Source organism: Bufo gargarizans, chromosome 7, assembly GCF_014858855.1.
Source record: "Bufo gargarizans isolate SCDJY-AF-19 chromosome 7, ASM1485885v1, whole genome shotgun sequence".
NCBI lineage: Eukaryota > Metazoa > Chordata > Amphibia > Anura > Bufonidae > Bufo > Bufo gargarizans.
The window spans coordinates 117937003-117957093 of NC_058086.1; the positions used below are offsets into that span (position 1 = coordinate 117937003).

The following is a 20091-nucleotide window of genomic DNA, read 5'->3' on the forward strand; positions in this document are numbered from 1 at the left end:
AGTAGTCTTGCTGCCGCCAGCAAGTGGTCAACTGGGTGAAGAAGACCTTAGGAAGGGGTATGGGCAACACTTGTGTAGATGGTAAAGAATTTTTGGGAGAAGGACTGTTTTGATTAAGGATCTACGCCCAAACCATGAGGTAAATGAGACATCCCATGTTTTAATGAGAGTTTCAATAGCAAGTGGAATATTTTTCAAATTTTCCTGGTATAAACTTGAGGGTGGGTAAGAGTAATACCTAGAAAAGGGATACTACTTGTAGCCCATTTAAAGAGGACCTTTCACCGATCCTGACATTGTGAACTAAGTATACAGACAAGGAGAGCGGCGCCCAGGGATCTCACTGCATATACTATTATCCCTGGGCACCGCTCCGTTCTCCTGCTATGCCCTCCGGTATCTTCGGTCACTAAGTTATGGTAGGCGAAGATTTCGGTCACTAAGTTATGGTAGGCGGAGTCTGCCCTTGTTCTGCTGTAGCGCTGGCCAATCGCAGCACAGAGCTCACAGCCTGGGAGGTTATTTCTCCCAGGCTGTGAGCTTTGCAATGCGATTGGCCAGCGCTACAGCAGAACAAGAGCAGACTCCGCCTACTATAACTTAGTGACCAAAGATACCGGAGGGCATAGCAGGAGAACGGAGCGGCGCCCAGGGATAATAGTAAGTGCAGCGAGATCCCCGGGCGCCGCTCTCCATGTCTGTATTCTTAGTTCACAATGTCAGGATCGGTGAAAGGTCCTCTTTAAATAGTGAACACCTCTCGAGTGTTTTCTGTGTTGACAGATCTAAGGTAATATTTAGGACTTGTGACTTAGAAAGGTTAACTTTAAAGTTGGAGAATACTTCAAATTGATCTAGCATTGCATGTATTGCAGGGAAGGCCTCCATGGGATTAGAAATAATTAGGAGAAGATCGTCTGCGAATGCAGCTTGGGTGTGGGTCCCGTCCCGAGTCTTTATTCCCTGTATCCTTTGTTCCAACCAGAAAGCCTGGAGTAGTGGCTCTATAGAAAGAACAAACAAAAGCGGGGACAGCGGGCACCCCTGTCTAGTCCCATTGCTTAATTTAAAAGATGTAGATAACATGTCATTTACTAGTACGCAGGCACTCGGATATTTGTACGTTGCCATTACTGCTTTTATGAAGCCTTTTGGAATATGGAAACTTTGCACATAGTAATAGTTATAACAAGTGAGCTGGATTCCTATCTTGGATAATTTCCCCTTGGTGATCGGAAAGTGTTGGTAACACCTTGCAGCTTGTAACAATAAAAAGGATTCCAGCACCGAAACAATTCTTGAGTAAAGATTTTTCTTTTCCAGCAGTGAATATTACAGTGGCAGTAAAACATGTCCTCTCAAATCTTGTCTACGCTTTTCGAACAGTGTTCTTACTCATGACTGACGAACCATCCCCATGACTCACATATATAAAGATTTCCACTCTCCCATCAGAGCAGGGGGAGGCAGAAAGTTCAGGTGTAGATGATAATTGAGTTAATTGGGTATGGATCGCTTGGCTAGCCTTTGTTTTTAGAGAACAGATACATAGAACTTATTATAAAATTATATGTACATAAACCCAAACATATATAGCGGGTGAAAGACACTGTATGGTATAATAAATCAAACTTTGCTAAATTCTCTATATTGGACTGTTTGTATAGAGAGAGAAAAAACAACTAATTGTTCCACAAAAAAAAACACAGTCCTCCAATAATAATGTTGGGTTCAATAATTAATTAAAAACAAAGCTAGGACAATTACATTAGGCAAATGCATATATATAAAATATATTAAGGTATATGTGTGTGTGTGTGTGTGTGTGTGTGTGTGTGTGTATGTATGTATATGTGTGTGTGTATATATGTATGTATGTATATATATATATATATATTAGTGTGTATGTGTATGTATGTATATATATATATATATATATATATATATATATATATATATATATATATATATATTATATACATATACACACACACACACACACACACACACATAATTATGCATTAACTCCTTTCTCAGGTTAGGTTCAAGCCTGCAAGATATCTGGTGTTTTAGTCTGAAAATTCAGGAAGCTCCTCTCTGGGAGATTAACCTTTTCAGATCAGATCTCCTCCTCTCTTTGGGGTAAAAATCAGTTTGATAGCATAAGCTGAAAAGGTAGGTAGGCTTCTGTCATGTGGTGTGATAAAATGCCTCGCTGCATTAGAGATATTAACATATGCAGGATTTGTGATATAGTTCAGATGTTCTAAAAGTCTGGATTTAAATTTCCTTACTGTACAACCAACATAAAGTAACTTGCACTCCTTGCATTCAATAACCTATACCACCCCCGCAATTAATATACGACCTGATAGGGAATTGGTTTGTGCCAGAAGAATCATGGAATGTTTTTGTGGGAATTGCATAACTGCTGCTCTACACGGATGACTACCGCACCGTGTGAACCCAACATACTTTAAAGACATTCTGGTGCTAACCATGAGTGAAGAGAGAGGGAGACGGAGAGGTGGCAAGTGAAGGAGGACGTCTTGAGACCACCCTGTGTCCATCTCTCACCAATTTGTATAATATCTCATAGTGCAAGGAAATGCACTTAGAAAATGCCTGCTGTATTGGAGAAAATGGATTACTATAAGTAAGGGCTAGCGTTGGCCATTGTTTGTTTATTTTTGCTAATAACCTCTTTAAACTATAAATCCCAACGACTTTTCTTTTGTGCTATTGTCTGCGCTCTAGAGCTCATCCAATATGGATAACCTCTAGCTTTAAGCCGCATAGTGATCATTTTAGTTTTACTTAGAGGACGTGTTTTACTGCCACTGTTATATTCACTGCTGGAAATGAAAGAAATCTTCACTCAAGAATTGTTTCGGTGCTGGATTCATTTTTATTGTTGCAATATCGAAACTTTGCATGGCTTTTCTCATGTATTTACAATCCACTCCTTCAAAAGCCTTCTGGGCATCTGTGCCAAGAAGGACCAAGGGAGTAGAGGTGGTTTGAGCATATTGGATTAGGTTGATGACCCGGCTAGTATTCATTCTACCTTTCCTGCTGCTTATGAAACCAACTTGCTCTGCATGTATCAACCTGGGGAAAAGAGGTTGTAGCCTCAAGGCCAAAATCTTTTCCAGTAGCTTCAAATTGTTGTTAAGCAACAAAATTGTCCTATAATTGGAACAGGAAGTTGGGTCCTTTCCCCCTTTTCTGAACGATGGTGATTTGTGCTGTCGACATGTGTGGGTGCAATGGTTTCCCTTCACAGATTGAGTTGTATACTAGAAGTAGCTTAGGTAGTAATATATTCTGGAAAGTATCGTAATATTTTATGGACAGACCGTCCGGACCTGGGCTTTTATGCAGTGGGGAGGATTTTATCGCTCTTTTCAGTTCCACCAAGGTGAACGGTTTAGTCAGCGTCTCTGCCTGTTCCTTACTGAGTTTAGGAAGACTAAGGGAGCTAAGCCAGGTTTCCATTTTGTGGGATCTGATTTCCTCTTCCCTCTCATTCACAGTTGGTCTAATATTATATAATTGGGAGTAGTACTCTGAACCTTCTGGCTATCTGGTCAGTCTGGAGAAGTGTCTGAGCTGCTGCTGATTGAATGCTATGTATATATGAGTGGACTTTTCTCTTTTTCAGTTGGGAGAGCATAAACTTGGAGGCTTTATCGCCATGCAAATAATAGTGGAATTTGGCTGAGAGGTATATCTTAGCTGTCCTTACATCGAGTATATTTTTTCATTGAGATCTGAGAAGGTCTAGTTGATGTAGCACATCTGGCGTGAGTTGCCTTCATAAGACTTCTGCCTCTCCTTTTTAGTGTTTTCTCCTAATGATATACAATGCCCCCTCACCACTGCCTTATGCGCCTCCCAAATCACACTTGGTGAGACATCCTGAGACTCATTTATTGAGAAATATTCTTCAATTTTTCCAGCTGTATGTTTTACCTTGGATGATGTAGGAGCAATTTGTTTAATCTCCAGATCATCTCCCCCTTGGTGACATTAGCCAGCGTGAACTGCAAATATACAGGGGCATGATCCAATAGCACAATCAAACCAATAGAGGCACTCTTGCAGTGTGCGACAAGTGAGGTGGATACTAAAATGTAGTCTAACCTCTGATATGAAGTGTGTGTTGGAGAGAAACATGTGAAATCCTTCTCACCAGGATGCAGTGCTCTCCAGCCATCTACTAAACCCTCCCTCGCGATATTATTGAGAATGTGCCTAAGAGCAGATTGCGTTTGTGAAGAGGTGCCATTCGATGTCTACTTCAGTGAAGAGCACTACATTCAGGTCTCCTGCCATTATAGTTACTTCCCTCAGCAAATCTGAAGTAACACAACATGCTTAGTAATGGTAACTTTAGACGAACCAGAACCAAACAGAGCTCCAGATAGGAGCCAAAACTTAACCACATTTATGGAGGGAGCGGGCAACTGCTGTTGCAAGGGCAATCTCCCTTGAATAAGAAAACTGTTATCTTGTCATAAGAGTAAGGCCTCATGCACACGACCGTATGCGGACTCATTCACTTCAATGGGGCTGCAAAAGATGCGGACAGCACTCCGTTCCGAGGCCCCGCCAAAAAAATAGCATGTCCTATTCTTGTCCGTTTTGTGGACAAGAATAGGCATGTCTACAATGGGCACTTAGCTCAACCTCCCGATGACGGCAGCCTTCAGGTCATCGGGAGGTTGAGCGAAGTGCCGGCGCATGCGCACTTCGCTCAATGAAGCCGAACGGAGAAGTCCGCACGGGCGCATCAGGCACAGGCCTGTGTGCACGCGCGGGATGTTAGAGAAGAAGGAGGGGGGAGTGAGGGAGAGTCGGAGGAGTAGCAAATGATTCTGAGGCGGCGCTGATGACAGCAAAGGAGGAGCTGGGCACGAACGGCGGCGGGTGCGGGCGGCATCTGGAAGACATGAGCATCCCCCTGGGCACCTTAGTGAGATGAATGACAGGTTAGATAAAACGTTTTTTACACTAAATGAGCCTACAGATTTAGCTTATAAGACCACATTTGGAATCACAAGAGCTCCATGCACATAACCATATTTTTGAATGTGGGGGTCAAAAACTGGTGACAGAATCCCTTTAACCCCTTAAGGACCAGGCTCATTTTCACCTTAAGGACCAGGCCATTTTTTGCAAATCTGACCAGTGTCACTTTAAGTGCTGATAACTTTAAAACGCTTTTACTTATACAGGCCATTCTGAGATTGTTTTTTCGTCACATATTGTACTTCATGACACTGGTAAAATAAAGTCAAAAAAATTAATTTTTTTGCATAATAAAATACCTAATTTACCAAAATTTTTGAAAAATTAGCAAATTTCAAAGTTTCAGTTTCTCTACTTCTGTAATACATAGTAATACCCCCAAAAATTGTGATGACTTTACATTCCCCATATGTCTACTTCATGTTTGAATTATTTTGGGAATGATATTTTATTTTTTGGGGATGTTACAAGGCTTAGAAGTTTAGAAGCAAATCTTGAAATTTTTCAGAAATTTACAAAAACCCAATTTTTAGGGACCACTACAGCTCTGAAGTCACTTTGCAAGGCTTACATAATAGAAACCGCCCAAAAATGACCCCATTCTATAAACTACACCCCTCAAGGTATTCAAAACTGATTTTACAAACTCTGTTAACCCTTTAGGTGTTGCACAAGAGTTATTGGCAAATGGGGATGAAATTTGAGAATTTCATTTTTTTGCCTAATTTTCAATTTTAACCCATTTTTTCCACTAACAAAGCAAGGGTTAACAGCCAAAAAAGACTGTATCTTTATTGCCCTGACTCTGCCGTTTACAGAAACACCCCATATGTGGCCGTAAACTACTGTACGGCCACACAGCGGGGCGTAGAGTGAAAGGTGCGCCGGATGGTTTTTGGAAGCCAGATTTTGCTGGACAGTTTTTTTGACACCATGTCCCATTTGAAGCCCCCTGATGCACCCCTAGAGTAGAAACTCCATAAAAGTGACCCCATCTAAGAAACTACACCCCTCAAGGTATTCAAAACTGATTTTACAAACTTCGTTAACCCTTTAGGTGTTGCACAAGAGTTATTGGCAAATGGGGATGAAATTTGAGAATTTCATTTTTTTGCCAAATTTTCAATTTTAACCCATTTTTTCCACTAACAAAGCAAGGGTTAACAGCCAAACAAGACTGTATCTTTATTGCCCTGACTCTGCCGTTTACAGAAACACCCCATATGTGGCCGTAAACTACTGTACGGCCACACAGCGGGGCGTAGAGTGAAAGGTACGCTGTATGGTTTTTGGAAGCCAGATTTTGCTGGACAGTTTTTTTGACACCATGTCCCATTTGAAGCCCCCTGATGCACCCCTAGAGTAGAAACTCCATAAAAGTGACCCCATCTAAGAAACTACACCCCTCAAGGTATTCAAAACTGATTTTACAAACTTTGTTAACCCTTTAGGTGTTGCACGAGATTTAATGGAAAATAGAGATACAATTTCAAAATTTCACTTTTTTGGCAGATTTTCCATTTTAATATTTTTTTTCCAGTTACAAAGCAAGGGTTAACAGCCAAACAAAACTCATTATTTATGGCCCTGATTCTGTAGTTTACAGAAACACCTCATATGTGGTTGTAGACCGCTGTACGGGCACACGGCAGGGCGCAGAAGGAAAGGAATGCCATACGGTTTTTGGAAGGCAGATTTTGCTGGACTGGTTTTTCGACACCATGTCCCATTTGAAGCCCCCTGATGCACCCCTAGAGTAGAAACTCCATAAAAGTTACCCCATCTAAGAAACTACACCCCTCAAGGTATTCAAACTGATTTTACAAACTTTGTTAACCCTTTAGGTGTTGCACAAGATTTAATGGAAAATAGAGATACAATTTCAAAATTTAACTTTTTTGGCAGATTTTCCATTTTAATATTTTTTTTCCAGTTACAAAGCAAGGGTTAACAGCCAAACAAAACTCATTATTTATGGCCCTGATTCTGTAGTTTACAGAAACACCTCATATGTGGTTGTAGACCGCTGTACGGGCACACGGCAGGGCGCAGAAGGAAAGGAATGCCATACGGTTTTTGGAAGGCAGATTTTGCTGGACTGGTTTTTTTGACACCATGTCCTATTTGAAGCCCCCCTGATGCACCCCTAGAGTAGAAACTCCAAAAAAGTGACCCCATTTTAGAAAGTACGGAATAGGGTGGCAGTATTGTTGGTACTAGTTCAGGGTAGATATGATTTTTGGTTGCTCTATATTACACTTTTTGTGCGGCAAGGTAACAAGAAATAGCTTTTTTGGCACGTTTTTTTTTTTGTTATTTACAACATTCATCTGACAGGTTAGATCACGTGGTAATTTTATAGAGCAGGTTGTCACGGACGTAGCGATACCTAATATGTATACAATTTTTTTTATTTATGTAAGTTTTATACAATAACTTCATTTTTAAAACCAAAAAATTGTTTAGTGTCTCCATAGTCTGAGAGCCATAGTTTTTTCAGTTTTTGGGCGATTATCTTGAGTAGGGTCTAATTTTTTGCGGGATGAGATGACAGTTTGATTGGCACTATTTTGGGGTGCATATGACTTTTTGATCGCTTGCTATTACACTTTTTGTGACGTAAGATGGCAAAAAATTGCTTTTTTTGCACAATTTATTATTTTTATTTTTTATGGTGGTCACCTGAGGGGTTAGGTCATATGATATTTATATAGAGCCGGTCGATACGGACGCGGCAATACCTAATATGTCTACTTTATTTTTATTTATGTAGGTTTTACACAATGATTTTATTTTTGAAACAAAAAAAATGATGTTTTAGTGTTTCCATAGTCTAAGAGCCATAGTTTTTTCAGTTTTTGGGTGATTATCTTGAGTAGGGTCAAATTTTTTGCGGGATGAGATGACGGTTTGATTGGTACTATTTTGGCGTACATGCGACTTTTTTGATCACTTTTATTACCTTTTTTGGGAAGTAAGGTGGGCAAAATTTCAATTTTCTCATAGTTTTTATTTTTTTATTTTTATGGCGTTCACTGTGCGGGGAAAGTAACATGACCGTTTTATAGATCAGGTCGTTACGGACGCGGCGATACCTAATATGTGTAGTTTATTTTATTTTTTTAATTTTTATTCAGTGATAAATGTTTTTTTTTTTTATCTTAACTTTTTTCACTTATTTTTTTTTTTTTTGACCCAGACCCACTTGGTTCTTGAAGATCCAGTGGGTCTGATGTCTGTAAAATACAGTACAGAACCTATATAGGTATCTGTAACTGTATTTTACTTACACTGAACAGATCTATGCTTTCAGCATAGATCTGTTCAGCACCATGGACAGCAGGACGCCTGAGCAGGCGTCCTGTTGTCATGGGAACCTTCCCCGTCTGCTCAGTTATGGTCAGAACTGCGCAGACGGGGAAGGGTAAGGACGGGGCTCTGGGGGGGCTGTCTGGGGGCTCTCTCCCTCTCCCATCGGGGGGCTGCAAAGGCACAGCAGCCCCCCGATCGGAGAGGGAGGGAGCTCCCTTTTACTGTTAACCTTTTCCATACAGCGGTCCGTACGGACCGCTGTATGGAAAGGGTTAAACGGCTGACATCGCATCAACGATGTCAGCCGTTTATACCAGGGTGCCAGCAATGTGCTGGCACCCTGGTATACCCACTGTACACCAACGATTATGCAATGGGAGGCGGGCGGGGGATCGCGATCCCGCCTGCCGCACCGCCCGCCTCCCGCAACGCCCCCACTGCCTGCGACACCCCCCCTGCACCACCCGCCGCCATCAAATCATACAGGGGTGCAGGGGGGGGTGCGCAATATTGATTTTAGGCACTCAGAAGTTTCTGATCCCCGCGGTCAGGGACCGCGGGGATCAGAAACTGCAAAAAGCGCAGCAAACCGCAGGTCTGAATTGACCTGCGGTTTGCTGCGATCGCCGACACGGGGGGGTCACATGACCCCCCCTGGCGTTTTAACAGGATGCCGGCTGAATGATTTCAGCCGGCATCCTGTTCAAATTAACCCCTGCGGCGCCGGAATGCCGATTTTAAAGTCAGGACGTACCGGTACGTCCTTGGTCCTTAAGGACTCGGGAAATAGGGCGTACCGGTACGTCCTATGTCCTTAAGGGGTTAAGAAGGCCGCCACTGCCCTCCCCCTGAGGCTAATCCCGCCTGCCCTCACTAGCCAGTAACAATAGCCCCAAAAGTGTCAGTAACCAGAGCACTCCCCCCTAAAGGGTTAATCTCCTGCAGCAGAAAGGGGTCCTCTTACCACATGTTGCTTTCATTTATACACTGAGCAGACGGCAGATCTCCCTTCCCTGGTCTGCGCTGATGGGCTCTGCATTGTCCCAGTCTGCCGAGTGAGGGAGCGTCTGCCAAGTGCAGGGACAGGGAGAAGTGCACACAGCCCAGGCACTGTTATCAGCTGCTGGGGAGGACCTGGCTTTAATCATTTACACACAGTCCCTGGCTGTCAGGAATGTGACCTTGCAGGCTGCCTGCTTCTGTGTCCTCCAGGACCGACCTGCATAGCAACCTAATTTTAAGCACAGATAAAAATAGGCAGTAGAGGAAACAAAACTGTGGAATTAAGGGGTAATTGAATACACAGTGAAAAGTTGAAATAGGGCCACCAAGGAGATATTAATCACCACAATCCAATACTCCAAAAAAAAAAATATGACAGTTATACGTTAAAGAACCAAATGCAACTAAAATGACATCAATTGTTTTTGTAATACAGTATTAAATGTTTTTTTTGTGATTTCTTCATTGACACAATTATTCAACCCCTTAAAGACCACCACTCTTAAGAACAGAGGTTCATTCAAGTGTTTTCGATCAGGTATTGAAAACACCACCTATGGATGTCAAGGAGCAGCAATCAAGCATAATAAGCACCAATTAGGCAGATTTAAAAGGACTGTGATACTCAGCTCCTTCTAGACATTTCCTGGTGTGTTTACAAACATGGTGAAGTCAAGAGAATGGTCCAGGAAGAGAAGAGAAGAGGTGATTTCTCTTCACAGGAAGGGCAATGGCTATAGGAAGATTGCAAAGATGTTAAACATACCAAGAGACGCCATAGGAAGCATCATTCGCAAATTCAATGCAAAGGGCACTGTTGAAACGCTACCTGGTCATGGCAGAAAGAAGATGCTGACTTTGACTGCTGTGCGCTTCCTGAAGCGCAAAGTGGAGAAAAGTCCCTGTGTTACTGCTGAGGAACTGAAAAAAGATTTGTCAGATGTGGGTACTGAAGTTTCAGCTCAGACAATAAGGCGCACACTACGTAATGAAGGCCTCCATGCCAGAACTCCCAGGCGCACCCCCTTGCTGTCTCCAAAGAATAAGAAGAGTCGACTGCAGTATCCCAAAAGTCATGTGGACAAACCACAAAAGTTTTGGGATAGTGTTCTGTGGACTGATGAAACAAAATTAGAACTGTTTGGGCCCATGGATCAACGTTATGTTTGTAGGAGGAAGAACAAGGCCTATGAAGAAAAAAAACACCTTGCCTACTGTGAAGCATGGCGGGGGGCCAATCATGCTTTGGGGTTGTTTTGCTTCTACAGGTACAGGGAAGCTTCAGCGTGTGCAAGGTACCATGAATTCTCTTCAGTACCAGGAGATATTGGATGAAAATGTGATGCAGTCCGTCACAAACCTGAGGCTTGGGAGACGTTGGACCTTTCAACAGGACAATGATCCCAAGCATACCTCCAAGTCCACTAGAGCATGGTTGCAGATTAAAGGCTGGAACATTTTGAAGTGGCCATCGCAGTCACCAGACTTAAATCCGATTGAGAACCTCTGGTGGGACTTAAAGAAAACAGTTGCAGCGCGCAAGCCTAAGAATGTGACTGAACTGGAGGCTTTTGCCCATGAATACTGGGCGAAGATGCCCGTAGATCGCTGCAAGACACTTGTGTCAAGATATGCTTCACGTTTTAAAGCTGTTATAACTGGAAAAGGATGTTGTACTAAGTACTAAGATTGAATGTCACTTTGGGGTTGAATAAAACCGATAATGATGTGAGCACAGAAAAGACATTTGTGGTTATTTCATTATAAATGTTATGTTATATTTGTCTGACTTACAAGTGATTTAATTGTAAACAAGATGACTGAAATGATCAAAATCAATGTCAAACTGGCCAAAACACTCAATTTCAGTGGGGGTTGAATAATTTTTAACACAACTGTATACAAGTAGTTTTAGGTGGGCTTGTGTGTGATCTAGGTTGTGCGAGATCGCTGTCTCAAAGTCCACCATAGCTGTTTGTGATACCTCCACTTAATCCACTCTGTCTCCAAGTTGCTTCAGGTTGATTAAAGTCCTTTATCTCCTCCTGCATACGAGGGTCCAGTGCCTCAGAAAGTAGTTGCCGCATAAATGCCCTGGAGACAGGCTGCTGATCTTGTGAGCCAGGTGCCGCAACTTCACTTCCTTCTATTTGAGTCTGGGGCCTCATGTAGTTGGGTTGCGCCATCTTGTCTTGAGACCTCATGTGTGATGCGGAAGCCTTTTTCACAAATCTGTCCAGGTCTCCTTGCCCAGCTACCGATTTTATCTCAACAGGAGTGTCCTTAGACTTCTCTTTTTAGTGAGTTTGCCCATGTTTGATGATTTTCTTGGGCTTAGGGTGCCCGCTCCCTAACAATCCTCAGCAGAGCTCACACAATTGTGTACATGCGGCTCGGCTATTCTCTCCTTCATTACACCAGTAATACCACTAGCAGCTTCTTCATGTAGTTTTTCACCTATAGCAGGGATCCGCAACCTTCGGCACTCCAGCTGCTTTGAAACTACAGCTCCCAGCATGCAAACATGCTCGGCTGTTCTCCTAACTCCCATAGAAGTGAATGAAGCATTCTGGGAGTTGTAGTTTCTGAATAGCTGGTGTGCCGGAGGTTGCTGATGCCTGACCTATAGAGTAGGTGATGTGAAATATCAAGAGCTACAGCATGCTGTATTTAAAAAAAAATAAACAAGAAAGTCAAAAACTGCCATCTAATTAACAAAAATGCCAGTATGAAAGAAGCGCTTGAGTGTCCTGTGTTTCATGTCTCCCAAAGACCTTCACCAGACATCTGGAAGTGCTGTTTTTCTTGCCAGTTTTTCTGTAAAAATGCCATAAAAAATGCTAAAGTGCAGAAAAATGCCACTGAAACCCTATTGGACAGATAAACCAATAGTTTTGTACTTTGCACCTTCTAAGAATATGAATCAGTCTTAATAGTAGACAAATGTACTATTTTAGTAAATAATGTGGAGTAGTGTGGGAGAAAAATTTGTCCATGTGCCACAATTTTGTTTGTAGACCAAAAATGTGTCCATTGTGCAAAAAAACCTGTAGTCTAAGTTTACGCCACCTATACATTGGTGTACTTTCACTCCAAAAATGCACCACAGAGCCACACCCCCTTTCATGTTAAACTACACCCCTTAGCTTAGAAAAGAGTGTAAAACAGTAAATGTGATGCAAAGCAATGCATACTAGTTTTTTGGCGGAAAATGCACCAAAAAAAAGGGCACATGGATAATGAGAATGATAAATGCGAATTAGTAAAGAGGTCCAGGTTATCTATAGTGCATGTTACATAACATAAAATGATTCCTACTAGAAGAAATGCACAATGAGGTTATTTTCTAAAGGTTTTCTAGCGCACAATGTTTGTAACCTGGTATGTAGGATAGGTGGTAGCTGGGTTCATGCCCAAAATGGCACTTATTTCACGAATGCGGATAACTGGGATATGCTTTGTTCATCTCCATCAAGTTACTAAGCATTCAGCTGACAATCATTTATGTATATGACCAGAGTTGGGATTGCAGGTCCACTGTGCTTGTGGCACAGACATAGGGACAAGTGCGCAGCGCTAGCTTACTTCTGCTTCTGTCACCTAGTGCAGGATATATTTATTACGTCATTCTAAATGTACAGTATTGAGATGGAAAACATTGACGATACATAACTGTGTACCGTAAATGCTGCCAAAACAGCCTGTCAGATTACTGGATATTGACGGGAATAGGCTATTTTTATAGGAATTATAGTATGTCACCTAGAATATATGGTTATCAATAAATCACTCTATTGTCATCTTTTTATAGGACACTATCTCTCAAAATTGTGTAGTAATTTATTCAAAGGCCACATGTCCATATTGCAAAATGGCCAAAGATGCGTTTAACAGCATAAACGTGAGCTATAAAAGCATTGAGCTGGATGAAATAGATGAAGGACGGCAGCTTCAAGAAGCACTTCACCAACTGACCGGGGCTAGAACAGTAAGTAATGAAACCTCTGGGAACCTGTCACCTCTACTATGCTACCCTCACTGAGCGTTTCTAAATGTTCATTGTGTTACCCTAAACATATACATTACACTTTTCATTTCATTTGCAGACGAATTCTATAAGTATTATGCATTTTTGTACTTCCTGCCTTTTATGTAAATTAACATAAGAGTCATATCTTACTTGTGTGACCAGAGAAGAGTCAGAGCTTGAAAATATAACTCGTCTCAGGTTAATTTGCATATGTATCAAATCGTTTTTTTTTTACACAATAAAAGCACACAGAGCTATGGGGACTGGGTATGGCGGATGTGCTAGCAGCCCATGTCCTCAGCGCTATACCCAAAATCTAGATGACCGGTTCCCTTTGAGGCCCCTTTCAGATGAGCGAGTGTCTCGCTGGAGTCGCATAGCATTACATTGATTTATGATGCTATATAACGTTCTGGAATGTATTAGATAACAGTGACAGCATTATGTCAGTGTCCACTGTAAGGGTTACATAGCATCATAAATCAATCTAATGCTGTGTGACCCCGGCAGTGCTGGGAGTTCAGGCCAGGTGCCTTGCTTCGAGTCCACAAGCCTAAAGTGGTTTCCTGGGTGTTTAATATCCTTAGGATATAATCGAGATCAGATTGGCAGGGGTTAGACTCCTGGAACCCCGACTATCAGCTGCTTACCATACACAGCACCGCTAATTGTGTAACATTAGGGACAGTGATAGGGGAGTGTCTATGTAATTGGCTGGGGAAGAGCTATAAACTAGCTGGGTGTTAGGGGCAGTGATAGGCCAGTATCTATGTAACTAGCTTGGTGGGAGGAGCTATAAACTAGCTGGGTGTTAGGGGCAGTGATAGGCCAGTATCTATGTAACTAGCTTGGTGGGAGGAGCTATAAACTAGCTGGGTGTTAGGGGCAATGATAGGCCAGTGTCTATGTAATTGGCTGGGGAAGAGCTATAAACTAGCTGGGTGTTAGGGGCAGTGATAGGCCAGTATCTATGTGACTAGCTTGGTGGGAGGAACTATAAACTAGCTGGGTGTTAGGGGCAGTGATAGGCCAGTATCTATGTAACTAGCTTGGTGGGAGGAGCTATAAACTAGCTGGGTGTTAGGGGCAGTAATAGGCCAGTGTCTATGTAACAAGCTTGGTGGGAGGAGCTATAAACTAGCTGGGTGTTAGGGGCAGTGATAGGCCAGTATCTATGTGACTAGCTTGGTGGGAGGAGCTATAAACTAGCTGGGTGTTAGGGGCAGTGATAGGCCAGTATCTATGTGACTAGCTTGGTGGGAGGAGCTATAAACTAGCTGGGTGTTAGGGGCAGTGATAGGCCAGTATCTATGTAACTAGCTTGGTGGGAGGAGCTATAAACTAGCTGGGTGTTAGGGGCAGTGATAGGCCAGTATCTATGTAACTAGCTTGGTGGGAGGAGCTATAAACTAGCTGGGTGTTAGGGGCAGTAATAGGCCAGTGTCTATGTAACAAGCTTGGTGGGAGGAGCTATAAACTAGCTGGGTGTTGTTAGGGGCAGTAATAGGCCAGTGTCTATGTAATTAGCTGGGGAAGAGCTATAAACTAGCTGGGTGACCGCTTAAAAGGAAGCAGTACAGTCAGCAGGCAGCATGTTATTTACTAGAGCCTAATGAGCTGAGCAGATTGACATAGTTTTGCAGGAAAAGATTCAGGAAAACTTGTAATTTGTGCATTTAATCCTCGGCTCTTTTTTATGCATAGGAGTCATGTCAGAGGTCCCACTCTGTGATTGACAGCCTTCCCTGTATGCAGATAAGTCATGCAGAGTTAGCTGTCAATCAGCCATCAGAACCGCCCACATGACTCCTGAGCAGAGGTTTAAATGAATAAATTACAGATTTTCCTGAATATTTTCCCACAAAACTGTTCATCGATCTGCCCAGCTCCTCCTGCTCTATAACATGCTGCCTGGATATTGCACTGCATTTCATGGTGACAGGTTCCCTTTAAACTTCTCCCGACCGCCTAATGCAGGGATGCGTCCTGCGGGCGGCCGGGTTATTCCTCATGGACGCATCGGCGCGTCATCCCGCGAGAGCCGAGATTTCGTTCAGTGGCGCGCGGCTGAGACGTTAATCTACAGCCTGCCAGCAGCGATCATTCGCTGGCAGGCTGTAGATACGACTTTTTTTAACCCTAAAAAAAGTATATTAGACGCTGTTTTGTTAATAGCGTCTAATATACCTGCTACCTGGTCCTCTGGTGGTCTGTAAGTAGCACCAATCACCACACTACACTACACCCCCCGTCACTTATTAATGCCCTGATCACCCCATATAGGACATGTTCTATAGGCTCTACAAAAAACGCAGTGTTCGCCCGATCAGGCCTGATCTTTTTTTTTTTTCTTACAAAGTCTTATATTCCACTAACTTGTGACAAAAAATAAAATCTTACATGAACTCACCATACCCCTCATGGAATCCAAATGCGTAAAAATGCCCTGTGAAATCCTAAAGGTACTCATTGGAATTTGGGCCCCTTTGCGCATTTTGGCTGCAAAAAAGTGTCACACATATGGTATCGCCGTGCTCAGGAGAAGTAGGGCAATGTGTTTTGGGGTGTATTTTTACATATACCCATGCTGGGTGAGAGAAATATCTCTGTAAATTGACAACTTTGTATAAAAAAAAAAAAAGTTGTAATTTACAGAGAGACTTCTCACACACAGTATGGATATATGTAAAAATACACCCCGAAACACATTGCCCTACTTCTCCTGAGCATGGCGATACCACATGTGTGACACTTTTTTGCAGCCTAGGTGCGCAAAGGGGCCCAAATTCCAATGAGTACTTTTAGGATTTCACAGGGCATTTTTTATGCATTTGGATTCCAAACTACTTCTCGCGCTTTAGGGCCCCTAAAATGCCAGGGCAGTATAAATACCTCACAAGTGACCCCATTTTCGAACGAAGACACCCCAAGGTATTCCGTGGGGGTATGGCGAGTTCATGTAAAATTTTATTTTTTGTCACAAGTTAGTGGAATATGAGTGTCACGGCCATGGCTATGACCGTGACTCCTTAACCGCATGCGGTTGCCTGCGGTTTAGTTTGGGTGTTCAACCACAGGTGAGGGCCGCTGGTTTGTGGCCTCACTTGTGGTTGCCGCGGGCAACTAGTTATGTTGTGTATGTGTCAGCTGAGCAGCCTGAGCGGTGCTAGGCAGCTTGCTGCAGTGGCATGCGGTTACACCTGACTACCTCTGTTAGGTGTGTGTGTGTGTGTATGGTGTGCACTGTGTTTTATGTATTGTGTGCACTTCCCCTTTTAAGCGGTGTTTTCCCTTCCCTGGTGATGGAAGGGTTAACTCCCTTTCTGTGTGTGTGAGACACTGGGTGTGTCTGTGTGGGTGTGGCCACTTAGGGCTATATAGCCTCTGTGTTTGGCATGGCTCAGTGGGTTGCTTCAGCCATGCTTAGCTGGAGCAGCCTCCTGTGAATACCATCTGCCAGTGAGGGCCACGCTTGTGGTCATAAATGTAAAACTAACTGTGACTCTTTTTAGTTTATGTTGATGTTCATTTGATGTTTTCCTTTGTTATACACCTATGGATCTGGGTTCCTGTGTGTTTGAGTGTGGACACTTGCTGTCTTGCACGGGATCCAGTCTGTGTGTCTGTGGCAGGTAGGTGTGGAAGTGCTTTTCAGCCTCCTGCCATATCCATAGGCTGTTTATGTTCCTTTCCCTGCAGCTTGGCCAGTGAGACCCCTGTTCCTCCGTGTCCAGAAGGAACAGGGAGTCAAGGTAAGACTGCTAGTTCAGGGACCGGTCGGAGGGTGAGTTAGGGATCCGAGGTTTCTGAGCATGGGCCCTCCTACCTTCAAGGTCGGCCCATGCAGCTAGGAGTTGGGGTCAGGTTAGGGACGCTTTAGGAGGTGACCTGCTCCCTAATCCTGTCGTCCTGGCCGAGCAGCCTAACATCTTCTGGCATCGCACGGCTGAGGGGTTTCCCCATCCTCAGCCGTGACAATGAGACTTTGTAAGAAAAAATAAATTCCATTTCCGCTAACTTGTGACAAAAAAATCAAAACTTCCATGAACTCACTATGCCCATCAGCGAATACCTTAGGGTGTCTACTTTCCGAAATGGGGTCATTTGTGGGGTGTTTCTACTGTCTGGGCATTGTAGAACCTCAGGAAACATGACAGGTGCTCAGAAAGTTTCATGTGCGTAAATTAATTTTTGTTGCACCATAGTTTGTAAACGCTATAACTTTTACCCAAACCAATAAATATACACTTACTGAATTCTTTTATCAAAGACATGTAGAACAATAAATTTAGAGAAAAAATTATATAGAAATGTAGTTTTATTTGAAGAATTTTACAGAAGGTGAAAAATGTCTTTTTTTGCAAGCATTTCGGTCAATTTTGATTAATATAAAAAATATGTTAAAATGTCAGCAGCAATGAAATACCACGAAATGTTAGTGAGAAGAAAAGGAGGTAAAATTCATTTGGGTGTTAAGTTGTATGACCGAGCAATAAACTGTGAAAGTAGTGTAGTGCAGAATTGTAAAAAGTGGTCTGGTCATTAAGGGGGTTTAACCACCTCCCGACCGCCGTACGCGTATATGCGTCCGGGAGGTGGTTGCTTTATTCCTCCTGGACGCATATACGCGTCTTCTCGCGAGACGCGAGATTTCCTGTGAACGCGCGCTCACAGGAACAGAAGGTAAGCGAGTGGATCTCCAGCCTGCCAGCGGCGATAGCTCGCTGGCAGGCTGGAGATCCGAATTTTTTAACCCCTAACAGGTATATTAGACGCTGTTTTCATAACAGCGTCTAATATACCTCCTACCTGGTCCTCTGGTGGTCCCTTTTGTTAGGATCGACCACCAGAGGACTCAGGTAGGTCAGTACAGTCCCACCAAACACCACACTACACTACACTACACCCCCCCCCCCCCCCCCCGGTCACTTATTAACCCCTTATAAACCCCTGATCACCCCATATAAACTCCCTGATCACCCCCCTGTCATTGATCACCGCCCTGTCATTGATCACCCCCCTGTCAGGCTCCGTTCAGACGTCCGCATGATTTTTACGGATCCGATCCATGTATCCATGGATCCGTAAAAATCATGTGGACGTCTGAATGGAGCCTTACAGGGGGGTGATCAATGACAGGCGGGTGATCACCCATATACACTCCCTGATCACCCCCTGTCATTGATCACCGCCCTGTCAGGCTCCATTCAGACGTCCGCATGATTTTTACGGATCCGATCCATGGATCCGTAAAAATCATGCGGACGTCTGAATGGAGCCTTACAGGGGGGGTGATCACCCTGATTACCCTGATCACCCCCTGTCATTGATAACCCCCCTGTAAGGCTCCATTCAGACGTCCGCATGCGTTTTGTGGATCCGATCCATGTATCCATGGATCCGTAAAAATCATGCGGATGTCTGAATGGAGCCTTACAGGGGGGGTGATCAGTGACAGGGGGGTGATCACCCTGATTACCCTGATCACCCCCTGTCATTGATAACCCCCCTGTAAGGCTCCATTCAGACGTCCGCATGCGTTCTGTGGATCCGATCCATGTATCCATGGATCCGTAAAAAATCATGCGGATGTCTGAATGGAGCCTTACAGGGGGGGTGATCAGTGACAGGGGGGTGATCACCCTGATTACCCTGATCACCCCCTGTCATTGATAACCCCCCTGTAAGGCTCCATTCAGACGTCCGCATGGGTTTTGTGGATCCGATCCATGTATCCATGGATCCGTAAAAAATCATGCGGATGTCTGAATGGAGCCTTACAGGGGGGGTGATCAGTGACAGGGGGGTGATCACCCTGATTACCCTGATCACCCCCTGTCATTGATCACCCCCCTGTAAGGCTCCATTCAGACGTCCGCATGCGTTTTGTGGATCCGATCCATGTATCCATGGATCCGTAAAAAATCATGCGGATGTCTGAATGGAGCCTTACAGGGGGGGTGATCAGTGACAGGGGGGTGATCACCCTGATTACCCTGATCACCCCCTGTCATTGATAACCCCCCTGTAAGGCTCCATTCAGACGTCCGCATGCGTTCTGTGGATCCGATCCATGTATCCATGGATCCGTAAAAAATCATGCGGATGTCTGAATGGAGCCTTACAGGGGGGGTGATCAGTGACAGGGGGGTGATCACCCTGATTACCCTGATCACCCCCTGTCATTGATAACCCCCCTGTAAGGCTCCATTCAGACGTCCGCATGGGTTTTGTGGATCCGATCCATGTATCCATGGATCCGTAAAAAATCATGCGGATGTCTGAATGGAGCCTTACAGGGGGGGTGATCAGTGACAGGGGGGTGATCACCCTGATTACCCTGATCACCCCCTGTCATTGATAACCCCCCTGTAAGGCTCCATTCAGACGTCCGCATGCGTTTTGTGGATCCGATCCATGTATCCATGGATCCGTAAAAAATCATGCGGATGTCTGAATGGAGCCTTACAGGGGGGGTGATCAGTGACAGGGGGGTGATCACCCTGATTACCCTGATCACCCCCTGTCATTGATCACCCCCCTGTAAGGCTCCATTCAGACGTCCGCATGCGTTTTGTGGATCCGATCCATGTATCCATGGATCCGTAAAAAATCATGCGGATGTCTGAATGGAGCCTTACAGGGGGGGTGATCAATGACAGGGGGGTGATCTGGGAGTCTATATGGGTGATCACCCCCCTGTCATTGATCAC

General features: G+C 43.9%; 1 protein-coding gene across 3 annotated transcripts in view; it reads left to right on the forward strand.

Annotated features, from left to right (window-relative positions):
* Window positions 1-20091, forward strand: part of GLRX2 (glutaredoxin 2) — a 69339-nt gene that overhangs the window by 43040 nt on the left and 6208 nt on the right. For all 3 annotated transcript variants that reach the window (XM_044300719.1, XM_044300717.1, XM_044300718.1), the window contains one exon: window positions 13160-13336. In XM_044300719.1, the coding sequence (XP_044156654.1) occupies window positions 13160-13336 (177 nt within the window). The remainder of the gene's footprint in view (window positions 1-13159; window positions 13337-20091) is intronic.